Source organism: Coloeus monedula (genome assembly GCF_965178545.1).
Source record: "Coloeus monedula genome assembly, chromosome: 15".
Classification (NCBI taxonomy): Eukaryota; Metazoa; Chordata; class Aves; order Passeriformes; family Corvidae; genus Coloeus; species Coloeus monedula.
In genome coordinates, this window is record NC_138795.1 from 7,435,752 (window position 1) to 7,461,514 (window position 25,763).

Consider the following 25,763-nt stretch of genomic DNA (forward strand, 5'->3'; position numbering starts at 1 on the left):
GAGCAGAGTGGGAAAGAACTGGAGGAAGGAGCTTATGAAGTTGGATCTGGAACAATTTCATTTGTGTTAATAGTAAGACTTTCTGTCTGCAAGCTGAGAGTTCACTAGCTGAAGTTCTCAAATACAGATGTGCCAACATGCAGAAAAATTTGATTCAAGCCAACCATCTCTGCAAGCAGCTCTTGGCTGCTGTGACCTCCTGCAGTTGGGCAGGACTGCAAGACGAGACAAGCCCAGGTGATCCAGGTGCCAAGTTGTTTCACCTGAATAAAGATGATGAAAAGTCCTTTTATTTTTTACAGTTTTCAGTCTTTATGAGGGTTTCCCCTGAACACAATGAGAATTGCTTGGATGAGGTTCCTTTGAGGTGCTCTGTAAAAGTGCAAATTTCTTTTTTCATACCAGGGTATCTGGTCTGGTCTGAAAAAGTTTGGGGTTTTTTTAGCAATGCACAACTGACACTCAAACTAGTTGTGGCTAATTCTTGAAAGATTATTTGGTTGGCTGAACACTTTGTGTCAAGGGGGAAATAATCACAAAGCTTAGGTGCCTGAATGTAAGATGTAGTGTTTTTCTATCTTGCTTCTAAACAGAAAGGCTGACTCTACATCTTTTGACTGTTGAGCTGCACATTAGGACCAGCTTATGGCATTGATCTGATCCTTGATTCAACAGAAATAGTAAACACTGGAGTGGTCTGGGCCTGATGGATAGCTAAGGTCATAGTAACTCTCACTTTAGCTGTTTTTTAATAGAGAGGGTTATTTCCTAGACAGATTCTTAGACCTATAGTTGGCTCACGTGGCTCAAGGAGAAGTCCTTTTGGTTCAGGGTTGTACCTTTTGTCCTTTCTTGTCAAGTTGGGAAAATGATGCTTCGTTTTGCTTTAATAAAGAATTCACCTGGTTTCCTCTCTGCATCCTAATTGCTCTCTAGAGAGCACTAAAGTGTGCTTAAGCATATTGTAACTGTTTACTCCCAGCCTCTGCTGTATGTGCAGTAATGCAAAGTGTTCAATCTCTGCCCTGTCGCTGCAGGCTGGCATGATTCGCACGGACAAGGACGAGTTCTTCATCGAACCCCTGGAGAAGGGGGCCCAGGAGGAGGAAGAGGGAGGAGGCAGAACACACGTGGTCTATCGCAGAGCAGCTGCCAAGAAGCAGCTTCCTATTGAGAACGTGGATACTGTGTACAGAGGTAAGTCAGGCTGTGGGATAAAGTGTAGCTGAAGGCATGTAGCCAATGTGTTCTGCTACCTCTGGCTTTTCTATTCTTCAAAGTGGAAATGTGTTCTCCCTCCAAGGAGGGAAAGGTATGGAAGGAGTTGAACGTTTTGGATGGGCTAAGCAAACATCGCAGCAGCCAAAACCGTCTCCAGGATGGTGGCCCTGTCCTTACTTTGAAGAGTTTCCTTGGCTCCAGAGATGGCCAACATAAAGTTGTGTGTCTCCCCGAGCCCTGGGTCAGAGCAGAGGAAGGAGAGGGTGGGTGACACAGCAGTGCAGAGGTGGCTGTGCCTGCTGGGACAGGTGGCAGTGCTGGCTTTGCAAAGGCTGTGTTGGAAGGTTGCAACAAGGATGCCAAGTACATGGTACATGGGCTTCATTGACAGTGTCTTCACTGGGCCGGATTAGTCCCAAAAGGAAAATAATGGTATCTTCAGTATGAACACAAACTTTCTTGATTTATTTATGTGTTGCCAAGTGTGGAATTTAATGTATTAAGTATGTGATAGACAGTGATGGAATAACAAGAATTAAACATAAACACCCATTCTGTGTAGTGTTTTCTATTCCTCTGATGACTGCTTGGTTATTGCACCTTTTTTTCTGAATAAATAAGGGATGCAAATCTGCTAAGTGGATGTTTTGACAGCTGATGTTAACACTGAAATTAACTGGGTCATCTGAGTGGAAACAACAAAATAGCTACATTTTTGTTCCAAATGTGTGTACCAAACTGCAGAGTTATTTGTCACTCATACCCTAGTATTATCCTATTTCAGTATAATGGGGTTTCAAATATAGGAAGGAAGGAACAGAGAGCCACAGGGGTGAGGCACTGAAATTAGGGCCACATGAACGATATAAATTTCTCAGTGTTCAGGTTGGAACAAGGATTAAAAAGAAAGCAAACAATAGCATTCAACCAACTTTTTTCCTCCACTTCAGAAATGACCCATGAATTTTGTGACTGACACAGTGCTTTGCTGGGTTCTTCTGGTTGCCTTTGTACTCACTGTGGAGCAGAGCTGCGTATTGCAGGAGTCTGAGTGTCACAATCCCAGAAGGATTGGATGATAGGTATGATGGAAGTTGCTCTATTAGTAGATGTTTATAAAATCATTGCATGTTGGAAAATACCCTCTGCTCACTGTGTTTCCTCTTAAACAAAAGAGACTTGATGTTGTTCACACCTTATGGCAGTATTTTTGGTTTTGGATGGTAAATATTCCTCAGGAGTAGGAGTCTGGTACACAGAAAAGCACAAACTGTACATCAGCTTCAGTTACTGGCACCTGGTACCTGCTTGAGGAGGCTCAGCAGCGTCTGAGGTGCAGCCTGTCCCTGGCAGCAGAGCCACATGCCGTGTCTGATGCCACCAGATTCGGTGTCTGTCACCTCCCCTGTGTCAGGGCTGGAGTTTGTAAACTCTGGTAAAAAGGCACAAAGTAATCACAGCCACCAGCCAGCACTGTGGGATTGAAAAGCAAAAGGGAGGCTGAACTCGTGCAGGCTGGGCTGAGATGCAGCAGTGACCTTGTCTGGAGCAGCAGGTGTTAGGCATAGGTAGGAATAGTTGTGATATTTCAAACTTTTAAACTAAGGGAAAAATGCTAAGGGTAGTAATCTTCCCTTCCACCTCCTCACCTTTTGATTTGTAAACTTGATTAAAGATTAGTTTTTATTTTAAAAAAACCCCACTGTTACCAAAATCAGTAAAAATAAAAGCAGTACTGTAAAGGGGATTTTTTCCATGAAATTGTCTTTGCCTTTAACAAAAAAATTGAACAACTGCTCGAAAACGGTTTGTTCTCTACTTTTTATTAAACCTGGCTTCCCACCTCTGATTGCTCTAGGCAAAAGGCATGGGCAGGATGTGCTTTCAGAAATTGTAATTTTATTTTCCACTTGTTCTTTTTCCAGAATGCATCCAGTTTTGGTTAACAAACACCAAAATATTTGGTGATTTGGCATTCATAAGCACACTGAGCTGTGTGTTTCCATAGTGCTCTAAACTGATCGATGGGCTGAGTTAGGAAATACTTAGTAGGGCACTTTCAGCATGCTGTATCTATTAAAAAAAAGAGAAAAGGTTAACCAAGAACACTCCCCCTCTTTCCAACATCCCTGGAGACAACTGCATTGTTGCCAAATCCCATAAATTTACATGTGATGAATTGTAACACTTGGACTATTTTTAAAGGTCCAGCCTCCAGGAATCTTATGAATATGTGATGATTTTTTTCCCCTAGGTGAGCTTCTGGTTCTTTTAACTGCTGATAAAAATTTGTAGTTTCTGGCTGTGTAAATATTTTAAGGTAATGTGTGACACAAAGTTTATGTATTCCATACTTTTTAAAACAGCATCTTTCAAAATCCCATGATATGTTAATTTAATCCCATGATTTGGGAGGGGATTGTGAGTCATGATTTTTGAATGTTTTGGTTTGGATAGATATATACAAATTCCTTATAAATATTCCTATCTCTGGCACTCTTTTCACAAGAAATAGGACAAGCTGTTCTCTCCTCAGCAAAACAGGAGATGAAGGATTTGAAAACTCCATGAACTTGGAGTTGAGAGGGTCAGTCACCATTTCAAGGTCTTGGGCCTGCAGTGGGCAGTGGGCAGTGGCTGGACCTCACATGGGACAAGGGTTTGGGATTTACTACTAAATGCAGTTATTTTGGAGGGTGGCTTGTTGAAGAACTCGATGCCCCAAGTCAATGTGCATCCCCCATGGCTGCCCAGGCAGAGAACTCCAACATGGGGCTGCAAGAAAGGGGCACAGAGGTCCCTGAGGCTGGTGGGCAGCTGAACTCCCCAAGAGATAGCCAGGAATAATGGAAGATCCATTGACTGCTTGGGAGTGTGGATTCAAAAAAAAAAAACAAAAAAACCCAACCAACCAGAAAACCAAAAAATTGCATTTTCTGCACCATGGAAATTCTAAATTATGTCAACAGATGTGGTGAGATGGACCTGACAGCAGGGTTTTTCTAGCATTTTCCATGCACCGTTGTCTATCTTTCATACTACAATAAGAAAAATTGAGATTTTATTCCATCTGTCTAAAAATTATAAACAAACAAACAAACCCCACAACCTCCTAAACCCTGGTGTGCACCTTGTGTTATGAAGGCTCTGCTGATGTGCTGGGTTTTGAAAAGTGGAATGTGCTGGGAGAGATCTGCCCTGCCCTGATTTCAGACTGTGCCAGGTTTGCTTCTGCATTTACGTAAAACCTTATCAGAAGATAGGGAAATGTAACTACTTGTTTTGGCAACCTGACTCATTTGTTTTGACTGGTGTGGGATTATCTGGCATTTGGGGGAATCACAGAGTATGGGGTGTAATATTTCTGCCTGATCTTCCCCTCTCAAACAATGCTATTTGTTAATGTACTGGAAAAACGTAAGCATCACATTTTAGGCAAGTAATAATCTTCAGCAGAGTAGCACTGTGAAAGTCTGTGTGAGCTCACTACAAATTAGGCTAATTGTTTCAGAAAGAGAAATATTTTCATGTAGTGGCTGAAATATTGCAGGTGTGGTGAGAATAAATCCTATTTTCTCTGGCAACTACTTTTGCTGCTTGCATACATATAATAATTTATCTTCCTCTAGATAAAAATAAGCAGCATGTTGAACATATTTTAATATTTCCAGTTGAATTCCTTCTTAAAAACGGGAGAAATGTTTCTTTATAGCAGTAAAACTACCTACATAATAGAACTGGAATTAAATAGATAAACTAGAGTGGATTGTTTTTTCTTGAAATTGCTGGGTTTTTGCTTAAATGTTCTTTGGATGTTAACTGAAGAGATGGTAAGTATTTAATTAATGGTTACGATGAGGCCTGGAAAGCCAGCTTGATTTTTGCCTCTAAAGGCAATCTGATTATCAGGCTTGTAAGATTTAATATCACATTTCCCCAGCTAAATTACTGTGTCTGTTATGTTGATCAGCTGAGAGGAAATGATTATATTAAAACTTCCTTAAGGTTTGCCTTTTCTCTAAAAACCATTGTTTAAATACAATGCTCTGAGTTTTATTGTATTACTTGATTGATAAGAAACAGAAACTCAGCTTTAGTGACAGTTTTATTTACTGTGCAGATGAAAGATGACCTTAGCCAAGAACAGTTTATTACTGATGAAGAGAGTAAGGTAACTCCCCAAATGTGTTTAAACCAGAAAGTTGTTGTTTCTGTGAGTGCCAATTAAATCCCTTGGAATGGCCAAACGCAGTCTGACACAAGCCCCATCATGAATAGCTCCGGGCTGACAGGGTGGACAAACCCACAGCCTCTACTGCAGACTTGTGACCCCTTCCCATGGCAATACTTGGGATTGCTGGAGGTCAGACCTGCAGAGGGGTTGTGCCTTGGTGCTGAATGGTGTGACCATTTAATGTGACCCCGTGATGTGCTTCCTGGAGCAGACCCCATACTTTTTTTTTTTTTGTAAATTTTTCAACTGTTTCCTTTTTTTACATTGAGGGGTTCTAAAATCCCCCTGGCATAAGCACATGCCAATCAGGTAAGAAGACAGAAATAATTTGCTGCTTCTACTCAATAGTGGTAGCCAGCCTCTTCCTGACAGACCCAAACCTCATCAGAGCAGATCCTCAGTCCTGTCACTGGCATCCCCTGGCCCTCCACGATGCAAAAGGACAACACTCTTTGACTTTTAGGAACCCTGAAAAGTTAGGGGCCAATTCAGCAGGAGAGAAACCCATGTAAATTCAAGCTGAAACAACCCCACTCTAGAAGTTTTTTGAAAAGATCAAAGTTAAAAATATGATAAAGTTGTAACAATTCACTTGCCAGAGCTTTGCAGGTTTTGGAGATGATATTTCAGAGGAAGACTCCTCCATCATAGTCCATCAAACTGTCAATGCCATTGATTTACTAATGTATTTAAATTACTCTTTAGAAACCAACATGCATCTGGTGTATATTTTTCTGGATTGCCTGAAACGACTCAGATTGGCTGCTGGCTGGCCGGTTGCCATTCTAATTTACACAAACTTTCCTGGTTACCTTTGCAGGGGAACAGTTTCTTCAGGAAACTGAAGTTTCTCCAAATCCAATCAATATTTCCTCTGAGCCTGCACTCTTGCTGATTAATTACTGTTCCCTTATTTTGCAGTCAGTAAGACTCTGATGACAATATTTTTTGTCTCCTTCCTACATGATCTGTGCATGATAAATACATCTGTCTTTCTCTCCTGTCTTGGGTTTTCTCTGAATTCCACATTTCAGATTCATGGGGATTTCTGGGAAGAGGAAGATTGAGAATTCAGTTGCAAATCAGTTTTTGATTCTAAAGCAAGGTTATACACTCACAGAAAAAACAAGGCTCCAGAGAGTGAGTGGTCTTAGGCCAGGGGATGTCACCCTTCCCAGCCATCTGCATTACAGCTGATGAGGCAGTTTTTTTCTAGCATAGGCAAATGAGATCCTTGCAGTAATTTTGGGAAAAATTGAAAAGTTTCTACTTTTATAACAGTGCAGTAAATCATGTGGGATGATTAGGTGAAGGCTAATGAACAATGCTCTTAAATGTACTTGATAGGAAATGCAAGAAATAGCTTCTTTTTCTCCAGAGCTGATGGAGTTTTCTGCCATGGACTTCCTCAGTGGGTGGCCTTAGCTGGGCCACAGAACGGTGTCAGTCAACCTGCCCAGTGCTTCTGGGGTAGTCAGTTTCATTTTGCCTGGAAATAAAATTATTATGAAGTTAATTGAATTTCTTTTTTCTTATTATCAGTAATTTTGCTCAGTTTTTTTGATGGGGGACGTGCTCATGTAACTAAAGATGCGTGGTGAGGCATATGCATATCAGGACCACAGCAAAGCTGTGTGGGCTACCTTTGCAGTGGGCTTTTTTGAATTTCGGAGTGCTTTGGGAAGTATATTGCATCTTCAAAGGATTTTTCTTTTAATTAAAGGTGCTCTAAATCACTTCCAGAATGATTGAACGTTCATTAAATTGTTTCACATTATTATATCTTCATGATATCAAATCTGTAGCTGCTGCAGCATCATTTTGTTTCACCAGGAACAAGAATCCTCTTGTACAGAGGTAAAAATTGGTGGGGTGGCCTGGAGCTGGAGCAAAGCTGCCACCTGGTCCAGCTCCACTATGGGTTCCTGGCAGTGAGCTGTCATCTCCCTCTCCCACACACCCCACTAAACTGTAATAAACTGTTGCAAAACTATTATTATCTTCCTGGAATACAGGGACGTAATAATAGTATGTGAAGAAGCTCAGTTTCTGCATTTGTCCCTGCCTTTCTCATTAGGCAGCTTGGGATCCACGTAGACTTTGAGGAAACACTTCAGTGCAGGCACAGCTTTGAGCAGGTACTTAAATTGATTTCAGTGGGATTCAGATATGTGCCTTAGGCTAAGTGGTTGTTTTATTCTGAATAAAATTTCTGATGTGTTATTGTGTTTCTGTTGTGGTTATGAGGCAAGTTACTGGAGCGAGTTACTTCCATTCAGATATGCATTGATTAAGGGTGAACTACTTAATTATTTGTACTTGTTTAAATATCACTGATTTGCCTGTATCGACAGCTAATGTAAAAATAAAATTCATTTAATTCTCAACTGATGAGTTCATTTTAGCTCCTCTGCTAAATTCAAACTCTATAAGGCTCTCCAAAATGATTGCTGTGAACAGCTTACAGCTGGAGTTGAATATTACCAAATGTTGCTAAATATAACAAAATGATAATAAAGTTGATATTGGTCTATAAAAAAAGTTTCCAGTTCTCATATGAATAGTCCTGCAAAATTTTTGTGATCAGCTCTGACGAAAGTATGGAGAAAGCACTCATTTTACTCTTCACATCCTTCTATCAATTAATTCAGCTTTGGGGCTGTGTGAAACTTAGGTTGATTAATCACTTTTTTGTGTTTACATTTAGTCAACACTTGTTTATAAAGACAAAACAATTTCAGCAGATTTCATTAAAGTTCATTTTTATTCTTCCTTCTAATATCCATTGATCTCACAATCCTTAATGGATTTAGCCTCTCAATCTCCTGGGAGGAAAGAGAAAAGAAAATATTTCCCTTTTGGACAAGGGTAACATAAACCTTGTTTTCACTGCAAGCTGACCCTGTGTCTTGCTGGTAAGAGCCCCGTGGAAGGGCAGAGTTCACTGGAGCAGCAGTTGGGAAGTCAGCTTTGCCTCCAGAGCCCCAGCAAGAGCTCTCATGTGTGAGGGTGTGCAGCAGCCCACAGGCGTGTGGGGAGGTTTGGCTTATGAAAATGTATGTGCACACCCACAAGGTTTTGCAATTTCACATTTACTGGTGTGTTTTTCTGTGAAGTGTCATCTTGTTGGGGTTTGTTTATTTACAAGCTGTGTTCGTGTTGTCCAACCTGCTGAGAAAAACAGAGGATGGCAAGGATCCAGCGGGTCCTGCCAGGCTCAAAGAGGGAGAAACTTGTTCGCAGGAAGACCTTAATATTCTGTCCTGACAAATTGAAAGTGTTCTGCAACCTGTATCTCTGTTTAGGAAATGGATTCTGAAAGTGAGAATTCAAAAATATGGGTAGCATGTAGTGTTTGCCATTTTGTACCACGGGCTTCAAACTCTGTGTTTAATAACAATACACAAAATAGCATCTGGTAGGCATCACTAAAATAAGCTCTAGTAGAAAATGCCAATAAGCATTTTCAGTTTAAAATGTTTTCTAACAAAAAGTGGCATAAATTTTGTCAGCTGTCCCAGATAATGATGGTGCAGTGGTTTGATGAGGTTGAAAGACACCATCAAGTGAAAGCGATGGGCAAGCCCAAAGCTGCAAGAGAGATGGATATCCTTCAAACATCTACATTTCTATCATTTCTCACAACAGGAGAGCCACATGTGGGGCCTTGTGAAGTGGTCCAAGGTTCAAAAATGTATTCCAGCTGGTTCTGACTGTTCTTAGCTGTGTGCTCCTTGTGGGCTGGCCAGAGCAGCAGTGCTGTGTAGGGCTGGTATCTTGGTGCTTGCAAGAAGGGCACTGGAAGGATCTCCGTATTTATGGTGTGTGAGCCCAGCTGGAGAATGAGAAACAAATGGCTTGGTCTTTCTCTGCACAAATTTCCCTCTTTGCCACCAAACACATCCCTACAGCCCTGTGTTGTTCATGAGCTCAATGTTGGTTTAAAGGAGAACATTTCAGTGCCCCACAGCCGGTGCTGCAGTAGTCATTGGGCACCTTCAAAGAACAATCCACTGCCTGAGCTAAAGGGCTGTTTCTTTAGGTGGCTGTGTATACGGTGAGTTATGCATGATACAGTGTGTTTAATCGCTGCGTTATGCAGTGTTCCCTTTAAAAGCTGTTCTTCCCCCTGCCCTAAATCCATAGCCAGGACTCCTGCTTGTCCTGCCTTCCCCTTGCAGCCACAAGTCTTGTGTGGGTCAGTGAGACACAGCAGTGCTGAGGGAGCTTAGCAGGGCAGGCACTGCTGCTCACCAGCACTGCTGCTGGGTGAACTGGCAGGATGGAGGACACAGGGCATTTCTCCTGCCTTTTGTGGAGAGGGTGAAAGGAGGATGAAGCTTTCTGGGCCAGATTCTGCCTCTGGTGTGTGTCAGTGCAGGGATGAGCAGGGAAGCTCGTGCTCCTTGGATGTTTATGCTTTAGCCAAGCATGTGTTACACTCTGCAGGAGGTGGGCAGTACACCTGTGGTAACCCGGTGGTTGATATGAATTAGGTGCCGGGTCTGCCCAGCCTTGATTTATAGCTAAAGCCTGTAATAACTTTAATAATAATAACTGTAATAATAAGGGTAATAACTTTCCATAACCATGTTGTGACTCTTCCTTTTTTTTTTTTTTTTTTGGTGCTTTCTGTGTTTTGAGTTCCCTAAGCAGTGCTTGGGGCTGTTTGGACCTTTTAGGTAAAAATATCTTTCATTTGAAAACAAGCAACAGCAGTGTTAACTTTCTTTTCCACTAGTGCAAGGCTCCTTTCCCCTGTGCTTTCCTGAAATTCTAAAAGGCAAGAGTGTCTTAGCCCGGGAGAAAAACAGCAACATTTTTGATTAGAGTTGCTTTGAATCTGCAGTTTGGTAACAGTAGTGAACAAATTTCTTCTTGAAAATTTGTGCTTTTCCATAGAGCAGAAACACTGTTTTGAAACAGTGAGATAAGTGGGATAAAGCAGTAACAGAAACTGTTACTGCAAACTATAAGTGCAAACTCTGATTTTTCTAAATGATTGTCTTACAAATGTTTTATAATTATTTTTCTAAATGTTTTGTCCCAAACTGTGTAAATCACAAAGTCCCACATACATGCTTGCTGGTAATAGTTTGAATTTAAATGTCTTCGTTCCTTTGAATATAAACTTCTGGAGTTGTTTTACTTAACATTTGCATATTAGATTACAAATGGTCTGTCAGCAGGACTGGCTAGGACCATGACGTGTTTTCAAGCCAAACAATGGCTGTTTGTTAATATAGAGGTGTTTTCTTGATCCCTGCAACACTGCCTGCACACACCTGCACACACCTGCATCCTGATACTCCATCACTGAAACTTTACCATTGTAATACAAGCAAAGGCATGGGCTGGTAATTGGTTTAAACCAGTGTAACACCATGCTAACGACAGACCAGTCCTCTCTCTCACTGGCCACAGTCTCTTGACAGCTGTTGCTATCTGAGCCTCATTGCTGGAAGGGATGCAGCCACCAGCTGGAAGGTGTTGGATGTTCCAACAGAGCCAAAGCAGGCAATTGAATCGCTGCACTGCTTTCCTTGATGCCTATGGAGACCCTGTGCTCCACTGGCTGCGTGTCTTGAAAGAGACCCTCAGAGATTGGCACCTGGTTCTGGTGTCCACTTGTCCCATCCCCATGCAGAAGGTGAAGTCTCCCGCAGACCAACAGGTTCTTAATTTTCTATGTAATATTGTTGCTCAGCTCATGGAACTGCAGTGCTTGTTAATGGGTTAAATACTGTGTATTTCATTTTTCAGCAGGTTCTTTGATTAAAAGCCTGAGATGCATCTCTGCTCTTCCTTTTATCTCTGAGTTTTTGTGCAGTCGCTTCCTTGTTCCAGCTCTCTGTGTGTGCTCGGACCATCTGGCACGGCTCGGCTGCCCGTCAATGTGTGCTGCTTTCAAGGGGAAAAATTATTAATCACAATCTGGATGGTGAGGGGGTTAGGGATGGGTTTTATTTCCACTTCAGAGCTGACAGTTCCACAGGTAGGCAGTCCTTCAGGGAAGGTTTCTCAGCAGCCTTTTGCAACGTTGCCTGATGGGTGTGTGAGGAAAGGCAGCCAGAAATCCCGCAGGACCAGGTGCAAGGGAGGAGCTGGGAGCAGCGGTCCTTGGCAGCTCAGCTCCACAGTCCCTTGCTGCTGTCCTGCTGCAGGAGCCTTGCAGTGCTGAGGATCACCTTCTTTAGTACTGCTGGGCTCCAGACAGTTGTCCTTGGAACAAAACTCATTTCCCTGGGCTCTGCTCCACTTTGCAGGGTTTGGTCATTACAGACTGTCAGTTTTAAGAGACATGGTTATTTATTTTTTCCTGGTAACACTAATATTTTAGCACTGCTTCAACAATCACAGCTTTGTAAACATTGGAGTGATTATTTACAGAACATTTGAGGAAGGATTCTTTTACCCAAAGAGTGAGTTGCACATAAGACATGCTCAGTCCTAAAAATAACCTGAAAAGACAAGCCTAGTGGTGGTTTCTATGAACTGCCACCTGTGGGAATTTTTAAAACCTGTAATCTTGTCAGGTATCTGTGCACTCTGTGACCATGTCTGTTTGCCTGTCAAGGAGATCTTTTTTCCTGTGGTACATGTGGAGGCATATTGCAGTTGTTGAAGGTGCTTGCAGATTGTGAATGGTGAGAGACACTGAGAAATGTTTTGTGCCTGAAGCAGCTGCCTCCAAAACGCCCCTTCCTGCACCTCTTTCAAAAACCACCTTGCATGGTTAGCATGGAAAGTTTACCTTGCTGCTGTAGGGCTTTTTTTTAACTTTTAAATAAACATGAACCATTTTTTTTCTTTTCTCTGTCTCTTTTCTTTTTTTTTAAAATGAAATATTTTAGGAATAAATGGGTGGTGTGGTTTTAAGTGATGCAGGTTTTTGAATGGGTCTTTGGATGTGGGAACTCATGACATTTTGGAAACGCCATTGTTCCACAGATCAGCAAGCTCAGGTCACTTCATGGGAAAGCAACTGGTGTGACTGCTAGCAACTGTACCTAAATAGTGACATGAGAAACTGCCCTTGCCTATTAAAATATATGAAATTATCAGGCACTGAGAATTACATCTTATGAGCTGTGTTTTGTTGCTGCTGAGTGGGCAGCAATCCTGTTTGTCTAATTGAGCTTTGCTAGATCATAGTGTTCAGAGTACATTCATCATACTGGGTTTCTTTCTTTCTAGGGTTTTCCATTTTTAGAGAGACCCTGTTCTATATAGTAATGAACAAATTGCAGTTGTGCATGCCTTTTTCCCTGTGGAGCAGGGCAGAAGTTCGGATCTCATTTTACAGAGCTCTCATTTACATTTTATTCACAATGAAACTGGGGATGCCAAACCCTAGATATTTGAGGCTTGTATCTATTTGTTATGTGGCTTTTAAAGCAGATTTTTTCTTCAATGCATCAAAAAATGTATTTCTTGAGGTTGGAAAATCAGATCTTTCAGGGGCCTGAGCTTAAAATGATATATTGTCTAAAGCTATAGATTAAATCTCTGCTTGAGTCCTTGTTCACAGACTTGCTGGCTGTTCTTTCTGCCAGTTCAATGTAGCCTTTTCTCAGTCCCTCTTAAGAAAGTGTTGACTAAAGAACAGGCTGAAAATCATACATGTTAACTTTATATTCTGCTTGCAAGCTGAAGTATTTTTTGCTTTGTTTTTCTTTTAGCAGAGCCTCTGGAGACTTGTTAAACTATGAAATGGTTACAAAAAAGTAGCCCAAAGGTTCTAGCTAACAGTATTAAATATCCTAGGAAGCTCAAAAGTGCTGCTCCAACTTCAATGGAGTAAACTATAAGAAAAGGGGAAAATCTGATTTTGAGTCACTGTAAGGTGACTTGAATATAATTACAAAATTTCCAGGTATTTTTCTAGGATATCCCAATTAAATGTGTGAAGAGAAATGGATGGTATTGACATTTCCATGGCAACCTGTTGTAGAATTTAAGGTATTAACCTGCAGGTCATATATTACTGAAGCAGAATATTTTTGGAAGACTGGCAAAATCTATCAGTCTACTGCAAAATGTGCAGGCAACAGCATAGCAACAAGATGCAGATGAGAAAACACAGGCTTTGGAATAAAATCGAGGCTTGAAAGTTAAGTGGAAGTTTTGTCTAAGACTCCACTGGTGGTGAGTAACATCAAGTGCCAGCCCCAAGGGGTTAACTTCTGCTGTTTTATTGCTGTGGATCTGGTTTGTATTTGTGGCTGGGTGTGGAATAGAGGTGGGATGATTGCAAAAATGTTGTAGGAACTCTTATAATGCTTTAATTCCAGGTGCTAACAGACTTTGGGGAGCCTGAGGGGGCCCTTTGTGCTCCTGTTCCACCGGTCACTGATGATGGTGGTGGGATTTGGGTGGGAGGGGCACTCAGCCTGAATTAGTTAAGCCTAAGATCTCTGTAGAAGTCTTTACTGGTCTGTAATGATGGATTGCTCCTTGTTCCACGTGGGAGCCTCTCACCAGACATCCTGAAGAGAATTAGATGGCCTTTTGTGCTGCTGAAACCCTGGAGAAAAGAGCTGACAAAGGGCAGAGCGTTCCCTGCAAGGAAACTGGTGCATCTCAGCTCTGGAGGTTTGCAGCAGATCAGACTGATTGCACTGGTAGGATTTACAGACCTTGTGGGTCTCAGGTCAGACAACTGGAAAGCCTGATTGTCTCTGAAGTGATGGTGGAGGCATTTCCAAGAATCTTTGGAAGAAAGAATCCTCTTAGCTAGGAGGCCACATTTCTTTCTTAAGATTATTTCAGTTTTTTAAAGGAGAACTTGGAGTCTTTGCAATGTGAGGTGGAATTGTGCTCCCACCAAATAAATTACAGTGTCTTTTTCAAATTCCCTGTAGGCAAGGCGTGCTATGTGATGGCTAATTCTCACAGACCTTATATGAATGCATTTTCTGGGAACTGCCTTTGTAATAATAAATTACTGGTTGGCAAGTGGATAGGGTTCAGCCAAGCCATGCACTTGATCCTGTTCACACTGATTTTAATGGAAAAATTCCCAGTGAGTTTAGTGGGGGCAGACGCAGTGCAAGGCTGTGGGAAACTGGATGTCTGAATTTGCCTGAATTGCAAAGTGTCTTTCCTTCTGTTTAGATTAATTTTGTACCTTCTGGTTTTATGATTTACTTTGAGATTTTGTAACTTGAAGTTATGTTAAGAATTGAGCACTGAGAGCATGACCTGTGTATTGCTAATGATGGAGTGTATGGATGGACAGGAGGGAATGGACCCAGATATTCCTAATGAAGCTACACTACACAGGTTCTTGCTTTCTAACATTCCTTTTATGTCTGTTGAGAGACAGCAGCATCTTTCATTGTTCATGAAAAGTTATCAGAACTGCTTTGAAAATATATTTATTTTTCCCTGGTTTCCCGCTGTAGAGCTTGCAGAGGTTGTGTGCCTTGTGCTGCTTTCCAGTTGCAGCAGATGTGCTTTCACCACTTAGGACACAGACAAAGACTTGTGACAATGTCATACACATTCATCTCATTTGCTCAGAATGCAGGCAGAGTCTTTTCCTGCCTTCAGCAGCTTGGCCACCAGGAGATGGGTTTTTTCCTCCCTGCTTATGTTTTGTCGATGCCTTCCCTTATGTCAAGAAACACATCATTAGTTTCAAGCAGTTCAGCCAATTTGTCATTAATGAACCAGATAAGAAGCTTCCAGACCATAAATGACCAAGTTATTTGTCATGGGATTTCAGTGCTGATCCTTTTTGTTTTAATGAGCACTGTCTTTCTTCTCTCACCCAGCCAGGTGCACCTTCCTCCAGCATTTGTTAGATGCGTTCAGAAGTGGGGTCTAATTTTGTTAAACTCTGTCGGTAACAATTGCACCTCTATTCCTCCTTGTGCTTTCTGATTAAATAATTTTCTGAATTTTCTTTGTACAGCTCTCTCTTTGGATATGCACTTCACTCTGCTCAATCTCATTATTCCATTCATACTTTGTTTTTAATCTAATTTGCAGGAAATACGTGGTGCCTTCTTTTCCCATACTACTTTCCAAAAATCACTGCTTTGTTGCATGTAGAAGTATCTTTTCATCCCTCTGCTCCAATTTTCTGAAAAATTCTCAGCTCATTTCGATAATTGATTGAATTCACATTGGGCTGTGCTTCTGTATGTTTCTTCAGTTCACCAAAATGATTTCAGCTCTACTGTGTAGCTGCAAGAAGTCTAAAATTTTGACTCATCAACTCTGCTTTTACTGGTTGTCCTTCCAGTTCCTCTCTTTTTGTCTTGTCCAGCTGAGTCATTTTTTGTTTGTTTTTTTTAACAATTGGTCTAATTTAGCTCTCCAGGTGATGTCTCAGTGATTCCCATGTTTCCCACATATCCTAGTATCTTTCAGGCTTGTCATCCACATTTTCCAAGGAACCTATCATGCCCTCTCAGTATTTTGACCACTTTATGCCAAGATGTCATGTTGCATGAGGCCTTTTACTGCATTCATTTTCCTTTCTCCCAATTTATAGTGAAATTGTTGGAAGAATTTGATATTGTGTCAACATTTAGAAGAATTTCTCATTCATGGGAAAATTTGGCTTGAAACACAAAACCTTGCTCCCCAAATCCCAAAATATCCATTAAATCCAAGCGAAGCGCCTCTTAATTCTGATATAGCTAAAAAGGATAGAAATATACTTCCCTGGGCACTAACACCAAAAACATCCTGCACTATTGGCCTTTCCACATTCTTCCAGAAGTCATTGTCACATGCAAACACCTTTCTCACTTCCTTCATAGTAAAGGTAAATAGTTCAAGTTTTTAAAAACAAGCTTCAAGTTCTTCAGATACCCAGGAGAAATCACTGTCTTCAGCCTTTATAGAAAGGATCTCAAGAAGATAATTTTGTTGGTTTCAGGATCTGAAGGGAGAATCAATAAGGCACCTACAGACTTTGAAGCTCCTGGTCTGACCTCTGTATTTCTATTAGCTGCTCCCCTCTTGTTTCTCCCTTTCACAGTCACTTTAATGACAGTGTAAGCCCTTGGACTTCATTTCATTTCATGTTTGACTCTTAAAAAAACCAAAACATAAAGTGCTTAACAGGATGTTTCAGAAACACTGCCAAGAGCTCTGGGTGAATTTCCTTCCCTTGGAAGTGCTGACCTCAAGCTGGAAGAGGAGGCTGCTGTGGAAATCCAGCTGGGATCTGCTCTCCCTTTGCAGAGGGGTCCAAAGATGCACCATGGCTGCAGGTGCTTCCTTTGCTCCAGGCTCTTGCCCTTTGCAAGGAAAAAACTCCTTAGAGTTTTGCTTAGAGCGTGGCCAAGTGATGCCTTGCCCCTGCCAGCCGAGGGGCTCCTGGTGGCTCCCAGGCGGGCTGGGTGAGGACAACAGCACAACTCTGATTCTCCCTGATCCCTGGGGAGGAGCAGCTCTGGTGCATGCCCTGTGCAGTGCTTCCCTGCCAGTATGGTGGGCAGGCAAGGTGGAACGGCACAGAGAGGAGTGAGGAAGCAAGGCAGGAGTGCCATTTAGTGTCTGGTTGTACAGAGAACTGTATGCTTGCAATATGTTTTACCTTCTGCCGGCAGTCCGGGTGTGAAAAGCAGCATAGCTTAATTAGGCAGTGTCAAGATACTTGAATCTTCCAATCTGCCTTCCAATCTGAAGTGTTGTTCTTTGCTGATTTAGCTGTATCTTGCAAGAAGTCTATATGCTTATTGCTGAATGATTGAGTTGCATGAAAATTTTCAGTGTCACCTGATATTTGATGGATTTTTTAATAGGACTTGGACAAATCTGTCAGGCTCTGTGGATCATCATTCTGTCAGGATTTTCCAAAAAGGGATCTGTGTGTGCTTTGACCAGAGTGAATCTGCAGCATCCAAGTTGTGTGGGATTTAATATGCAAGAGTAGGATTTGGTGTGCTGCATGTCCTGCAGCACTGGTCCACCTACATGTTGTAATCCCAGTACATACCAGTTACATCCTGGTTGCTGCACGTGCTCAGGAGATTTCAGAGCATACTCTTAACATGTGAGACAATGCTGAAGGATGTCCCAAATTTACTGGTTACGTGTGTGACTCACTTGTTCCAGTACCTTGCAGCTGCACCAGATTTACTGGGGTTCTGGAGCTGGTCACCTCATGGTCAGTTCTTTTCCTTGGAGGAGTGGTTCAAAACACCTGTAGCTTGGTCAGGAATTTGGACATCAAGAAATGTGAGGTAAACAACCAGCATTCTCTAATTCCACCTGGGCAAAATTTCTGGGAAGATAAAGAGCAGAAGCAGGAGAAAACCTGGGTAAGCAAAATAATGTCAAAACTTTAGTCTCAAGGATGAACTGTTGGCAAGGGCTTTGTTAGGACAGTGTTTGATAAGAATGAAGTTTCAGTGGGTTTTGGATTGTTGTTGAACGAGATGACGCTTTCTTTGCTAAATTCAGAATGAAGAAGACAAAAGGAAGTTGTTATTGGGTAAAGAATTTTTTTCTTACTAGAACCATCTTCCCCTGAAATATGAAAGATCCTTTCCAAATGCAAAAGTTATGCAAACATGTCTGAATATAGAAGTGAAACTGGAGAGCAGTGGGTTTCTTCTGCCAGTTTTGCAGGAGGCCACCCACAAAGGTATATCTTATTTTTTTCTCTTTCTTGTTTTGTTTCTTTCCCTTCTGGAAAAATACAGAAAAATTTTGGCCAAAATCAGAGCCTATTTTGATTTTATAGCCTTTCTTATCAAAGCAGGATTGAAATGTAACTTGAATTTTCCGAGTAATGTGTAATTAGCTGAAGGAAAAAAAAAAATGAAGTTGAGGATTTGGTGCAAATGGTTTATCACCAAGGCTATAAGTCCTTGATTAGACAGACTCATACATAATAGCCTTTGTCTACATGAAATGGAGAATCATTTAGTCAGACTATTTGGTGTAAGCCATGTGCCTTGCTATTAGTTGGTGCTGACTGTATTTTTGTCCTAGCATTGAATGTTTAATAATGGTTTTCTGTATTAAAATAAAAGTCCTCTTTTGATTTGATATTTCCAATCTGTTTTTTGAACGTGTTATTCTCAAATTTTGCTTGTCTTTAAAGAGGCTGTTACTTTCTATTCTGCATATCCACTCCCTCTGACCAAATGGGCAGGAAATGTACTTAATTTCTGTGTAACCCACAGAAATGCAGGATTCCCTGTGGAGGGACACTGCAGCACTTACAACCCACCCCACTCTCCTCACATCTGTCTCTCCCCACGCTGCTCTGCCTTTCATTGATGGATGATTTCTCAGTGCAAGCAAAACCATAGAAATGCAGTTGCAATGCAAGTTGTTTATTGTTCTTTTAGATTCAGAAGCCAGATATTCCAGATCTCTGCAGTCACTTCTATAGCCAGTGTCAGTATCCTCTGTCTGCTGTGGAAATGATCTCCTTGGTCCTTTGGTGCGCCCTGAGCCCCCGTCCCACCACTCCCTCTTGTGCATTGTTCAAACTCATTTAGCAGAATTCTAGAGGAAGAAATTCAACAATTTGCACTTGGAGTCTACATTGTATTCTAAATGATCTCACCGCTTAAAAATGTTTTCTTGGGTCTAAGTTTAATAATTTTTCACAATCTAGCCTTTGTAGCTAACCCTCCCCCACTTTTTTCTTAAAAAAAGTTCCTTCCCTTCCATGTGCCAGTGTTTTGTAGACATATAAGCTGTTATCAGGTTGTCTCAGCCATCTTTCAATCAAGATGTACTTTTTAGTTCCTGTAGATCATTATTTTTTTTCTTCATCTTTATGTAAATACAGAAATCGTACTAATGTAACCTCATGTAGTTAAAATGATACAACCTCGCTGGTGTCGTTGTGTAACTTAGTTCTGCGGGAAGACAAACTCTGCTTGGGATAAGGCACCTTTATCCCAGTACCCACACTGGTGCTTGTACTGGTAATTATCACCCAGAAGGTAAGTGATCTAGGACAATAAGCCAGAAGGATGCCTTTAAGTGAACAAAGATTTCCACACCCTTAAAACAAGAAAAATATAGCAATGGGTAGGCAGCTTGGCAGCAGAGTCCTCAGCTGAGTAAATGTGTGTCCTTGAGCAGAGTTCATGTTCTGCTGTGGTTTGGTGGTGTTGGATGGAGGAATGACTCTTATTCATATGTTTGTATTCCCAAATAAGTCTCAGTGATTAAAACATCCTGACTGAGCAGAGTTGTTTTTTATGGATTCAAAACTGGGACGAAGTAATGTTCAAATGTGGAGGCCGCTGTTAATCCTGCAGTGCTGTTTTGACACTGGGTGTAGTTATTTTCTGCAAGGGATGCTTTTTCCAGAGTTGTTTTGGCCATATGTTGTTGGAATAGTATCACATCTGGACTTTGAATTAATAAGGGTTTCAGAGTTAATCAAATGTAATGATGACCAATAACGACTAATAAGATGAGTGTTGGATTCCTAGGTCTGTGTTGTATGGAGGCTTTTTAAGAGTTGGAGTCATTAACTTCCTTCAGTTACACTGGTGATGGTCCAGAACTCTTCAAGGACATTGAGTTTATTGAGATTGCACTAAATATCTACCAGCAAAACTGAGAGTTGACTCTAGTCCCACCTTTTTCTTTTTCATGTGCTAGACCATCTCAAAAAATGGGAAGATTGTGGTTCTCTGCAAAGAGAAAACTAGCTCGTTCAATGTCTGTGCTGTGGTGTATATTAACTAAAACACAGGAACTGGTGCCAGAAAATTCCTAGCTAATATAGCCAACTTATTTCTTCAAATGGTTTGCTCACCAGTTCATTGCATTCTTTGCTATTAAATCCTAAATGTCAATAAGCTTTAAAGGATAGGTATTACCTAAAAAATGTTTTATCCAAAATAATAAATCCTTTCTTGTTCCTAGAAATGGTGCAGTAAAAATCTGTGTTCAATGCTAATCATGTATTAAGTTTTAGGTGTTTAGATATGAGAATCTTCTGGTTATCTGTGGTTACCCCGTAAGTGGCTCTGTTGCAGTGACACTGAGAAACAGACATCTCTCCATAGAGTGTCTATGGCCTCAATCCGATTGATCTGAGGGTACTTTCCTGTATGAATATGTTTTGTTATTACCAATAATAAAAAGATGTAGTTCTGTTAGTGCTACATCTGCATTGCCTCCTCTTTAAACATTTGCACCAAGAAGTTTTTGCCCAAGGGCAGGGCAGGCTGGCCAGGACAGGCCCAGTGGCACTGACTTGCGCAGCTGCCATCCGTGTAATCCTGGAGAAATCTACCTAAATCATCCAAATCAGAATTTCATGCTCCCTGTATGAGGCTGGGTGTGAAATTTTAATTTGCACTTGTCAGTCTGAAGTAAGGGGAAAAGGGAAAGCAAAAAATAAAAGGCATATGATAAATTTCACACTTTCCCCCGAACAAAGCAGCGCGGTTCTTTCCTCCGGGTGCCTCAATGAATCTCCGTGTGGGCAGCTGGAAGCTGGCGGTTTATCTGGAGAGGTGGCAGAGTTGTAAGCAGAGTGGGTAGTGTCAGCTATCGCCGAGTTTACATGATGCTTCCTATTATTGAACTCAGATTTAATTTTGCTAAAAATTTGCCAAACCTTCCTGGTTTGGGCTGAAGGTTTTTGTGTCAGGTGTCTGCCAGGACTGAGTTACACTGAAGGCTTGGGCCAGATTGCCTTTTGGCAGTGCTGTTCAGGTCTTATTTGATGAACAGAGTAAAAAAGGCTCTCCAGGGAGAAGCTACTTAGGGTTTTGTTTTCTGTTTGCTCTCCAGGGTTTCCCTTCATCCCTGCTCTGATGACTGAACTTTCTCCAGGGTTTTTCTCTGATGCTCTAAGTGGATGTTTCACAGCCACTAATGCATCTACTTTTATAGCCCTCCACAAGAAGAGAGTGTTTTTTCCACATCTTACAGAGGAGAGAACCAAGTAACCAGTGGTTGGAGCTTGAACTTCCCTTGTATTCTGACTGGCCCATTTGAGGCACCCTTTTTTGAGTGCTTTAAACAAGTCAGGACACACTGAGCAACTGTAATGCCCAGCTGCAAACTGAGGAACTTGAGGCTTTTGAATATCCAAGGAAGATGTTTCAAGCCAGATGGCTGTGGCACGTACTTAGTGGTACCTGCAAAGGAAAATCTTCGTGGAACATGCGATAGAGCAGAGTTTGCTTCTCCACACTTCTTATCTTTTGCAATGTGTGATAAAATATATTCCATGAAAACTTATTTGCTGTCCTCTCCTGAATCATGTCTATGCATGTTTATTTCTTACACAGTCAAGGGTTTGAGGGAAAAAAAGAGTATGTGAAGATCTAGAAATCTGCATCATAATATGTAAGGGCTGGGGTTCGGGGTTACGGTCACACGAGCACTACTAAAACATTTTCAGTAAGCAACCCTTAGCTGAGAAAACCTTTGACACTGATGCTGTAGAAATGCTATTTTAACATGGGATTTCTGGTTTTCGGTATTAGAGAGCTGAAAGGATCATCTGTAATTTTTGTTTCCCATTGCTATCATTCAAAGTGTTTTCTGATGGATTGCTGGGCAGTGATTGATTCCTGAAGTACTTCCAGTGGGAGTTAATTCACAGCTCAATGAAATCATTGGTCTTCTCTAGCACCAGACTGCGGAAGAAGGCCTAAATAATCTGTATCTATGCTACGGATAAGTGGCATTGTAAATGTCATATTATAAAAGTCTGGGCTTCTTTGACTGATTTTCCTAATTTCAAAAAATGTTGCTCTTCAAAATGCAATATCAAAGGATGTGTTTTAAAATATTTATTCACAGAGTTTTTCCTTCACCCTGATAATTTTCTAGAAATTTGGGTGAAAATCGCTGCTTTCCTCTAGAAAAGGACTCAGAGCATTTTGTTGGTGTCTTTTTCTGAATGATTGTCAGGAGATGCCTTTTTATCTTGTTGACTGTTTAGAGAATCCAAGGTGAGCAGATTCCTGAACAGCCAGCTGCATCAGATGCTCCAGCTGGGCACAATGACTCACGCCATAGATAGTGACCTAGTTTGAGTTGTCTGCAGGGGAAGGTGTGTGAGAGATTCAGGGAGTGTTGTAAGGACAACAACAGCCATGGAGCTGGGTGTGTCAGGGAAATTCCACTACATCTGTGTAGTGTTTTTGTAGGACAGACCTCTCACACAGCAGATTCCAGGATGGAAAGGAGCTCATGAAAAGCTAAGCTTTGCTAAACTGTACACAACTGACCTGACCTTCCTTCTGCATGTACTGAATGGGTTATTCTTCAGGATGTGCAAAAATACACGAACATGGAAGTATATAAAAGGTTTCTCACTGGGGTGGGTGCACGAAGTTTTTGCAGGATTTCAACTCAAAGGCCAGTTTCCTGGAGCTACTGAGCAGAAGCTGCTGATGGTGTGTTACTGAAAAGACAGAGAAGTCAAGCAGAAACGATTACTCTCCTGAAAGGAATAAGGGCAAACCACCCCATCTCATTTGCTGAGTTAAAATGCTTCAGCTTCTTTCTTAATTCACAGAGCTAATATTGAGGAATTCTTAGAGCTTATATGGGCAAGAAGGTACCTTTCCAAATGCTTCTTGTGTTTACCTGTAAACATGCCAGTGGCAGAAGGATGTTTGGCAGAATGGGAGGGCAGTACTGCTATACTTCCTATGGATATGGGAACACCAAATTTAATAAATAACATTTTTGTTCATTGCTGGAAATGCTATTTTATTTTAAAATCTTATATGTATTCCATCATATAAATTTACCAACCTGCTTTCATGGTCATTTTTCTACAGGTAATCTATTTTTTTCAGTTAAAAAATACTTTCTTCAAGTAAAGCAACATATGTCTAAGAAATGAAAAGACAGTTAAATTGCCTCTATATTCCACAGTTTAATTAGTGAAAATAGTGTATGTTTTATGCAGAGCAAAGAGATATGTTGTTTTTTGTGGCTATTAGTGGGATGCAAGATTTGACAGCTTGAATGTAGGTTACAGAGATTCCGTTCATTAGTGATACTAAGAAAGCAATTACAGTTTCTGGGAGACAGGTAAAGTCTCCAGTGACAGTTTTTTGGGTTGTTGGCTTTTGTTGCTGTGGATGTGGGAAAGACTCTTTCCTGTTTGTTTGTTTGTCTGTCTATCTGTCTGTCTATCTATCTATCTATCTATCTATCTATCTATCTATCTATCTATCATCTTCTGGGAGAGCTGAATGTACAAATTGATGACTAGGAGAGGAAGTAAATGACTTCTTTGGTTCTCTTCATTATGGTCACTGTGACTGCTAAATTCTTAGTGTGACAGCTGCTATTCAAGGACTAAATTGGAATCCTAATTTTTCTCCACCTTCCCCACTACAGAGTACAACTGAGATTTTTTTTATTTTGTTCTGTTCTATATTACTTTGAAATGTGTTTGATGAGAATCAAAACTTTCTTATGCCTTGATATAAAAAGAGGTTTCCTTGTTGATCATTCAGGCACTGATGAGCTGCAGGATTTCTTTTTCACGAACATGTTTTCCCTCTTTGTCTCCCCTCAGCCCCGGAAATCATGCTGAACGCCCCTTCATGGCACTTCTTATGAAGGCCTCTGCCCTGGATGTGTTTATGGTTGAGTCCCCTTCAGCTGTTCTTAGCACATCGTCTTTCCTCATAGAAGCAACATCAAAACTGAGCATCTCTTAGACAGTTGACTTTGGCAATCCATAGAAGGGAAATCAAATTTCATAGCCAGTTTGGGTAGTTTGAAGAGAACAAGCATCCTGATTATTTTTCCACTGAGTTCAACAGGTGACCTACATTTTTGAAGGTAGCTGCTACATTACGGTTTTTATACTTCGGAAAGGCCTTGTTTTCAAAAATTGCTGAGCCATGCTTGCTCAAGAAGTCAGGCTTACTGAAGATATTATAGACCAGAAAGTGCTTGTAGCCTGAGAACATCCCAATTACTGAGATTGTATTTGGATTTTGATAGACAAAACTGCCTCACCAGACAGTGTAAAACACTAGCAATGCTTTAAAAATATAATTGGTTTAAGACTAATATAATGATGGAGTCAACTATCCTTTATTGCAAGAAAAAGAATTTTCATTTCTGTTGCTAATCACACTGAAATCAATCTTGGGTCACTGGAAGGTCATTAGGTTTTCAATTTAGATGTTTACTTAATGAGTTTTAAAGTACTGCAACTTTATACTATTCTTAACTCTCTGAATTAAAAGAAGGCATAAATCAAGCCTGAATGGGCCCTAAATACACACTAAAAATAGTCTGGGATGTGTCTGACCTTTTCACAGTGGATGGAAATCTGCCTGCTGCCAGCTGTTTATTTAAGCCAGTGATACTGGTTTTCTAGCAAAAGCTACCAGAGGTGGCAGGAAGGGAGAGCTGGCAGGAGTTCAGCCCTAAAGTATTAAACTGTCACGTGGCAGGACATAGCCAAATAAATAGCAGCACCTTTCAATGATGAAAATTTTGATCCCTGAAGAAAATGGCAATGTTTTCACTTGCTTTCAGTTCAGGTGCAGGTACCAAATCCGGGATGAGTTACAAAAACCACTGGATAAGCCCTTCCCCTTGCACTGAACTGAATTATTCAGGGCCAAATGGGAGAAACCTCCTGTCCCTCCACCCAGTGTTTGTAGGGGAGCTGGGATGTAATGACTTTAGGCCTTTCAGTGGTATAACCTATTCTACATTTGCAGGAAATCTTATTTTTTTGGCCTATATTTGAAGGTCTGACCCATTTCCCAGTGGAATCAATGGAATTTTCTGCTGGCTTTACTAAGAGCCAGATTGATTTTTAAAATGTAATAAATAAATATACTACTTTATTAACTGCGTGTTCCATTTTAAAAATAGAAGTGATATTTTTTTCCCCTGTATAACAAACAATAACATTGAATGATGTTGATGAAATGATGAGGGTAAAAACTCATGTGAAAATGACATGAACTGCCTTTGACATTTTCCATAGTTCCTTGCAGTTCTGAAATTTTATTTGCACATGAGTAATGACATCTGAGCCTCTGACCGTATAAACTTTTAAATATAAAAGCATCATAGCAAGTTTTCTGGAACTCCATATGTGCCTGCAGATAAGGATGTTAGTGAGCACTGTGTAGTTTGAAACCATAATATGGGATGAAAACCATTTTGGGATTAAAAGTCTCCGGTGGAGAAAGTTCTGTGCTCCACAGAGCCTCACTTTAGCCTTTTTGAGGTCTTTGCTAGGGCTCAGTGTGCGTAGTTCCCATCACAAATATATACTGCATATAGTGTATGTTGGATATTGTATCTATGTGCATTAGAGCAAACATCATGCAGACACAAGAGATATCAGCCCTGT

At 41.0% G+C, this 25,763-nt stretch overlaps 1 protein-coding gene across 1 annotated transcript in view; it reads left to right on the forward strand.

Annotated features, from left to right (window-relative positions):
* ADAMTS2 (ADAM metallopeptidase with thrombospondin type 1 motif 2) overlaps window positions 1–25,763 on the forward strand; it is a gene marked incomplete at both ends in the record, with an annotated part of 173,663 nt that overhangs the window by 65,089 nt on the left and 82,811 nt on the right. The window contains 1 exon segment of the mRNA XM_082291267.1: window positions 1,038–1,197. Within this exon segment, the coding sequence (XP_082147393.1) occupies window positions 1,038–1,197 (160 nt within the window).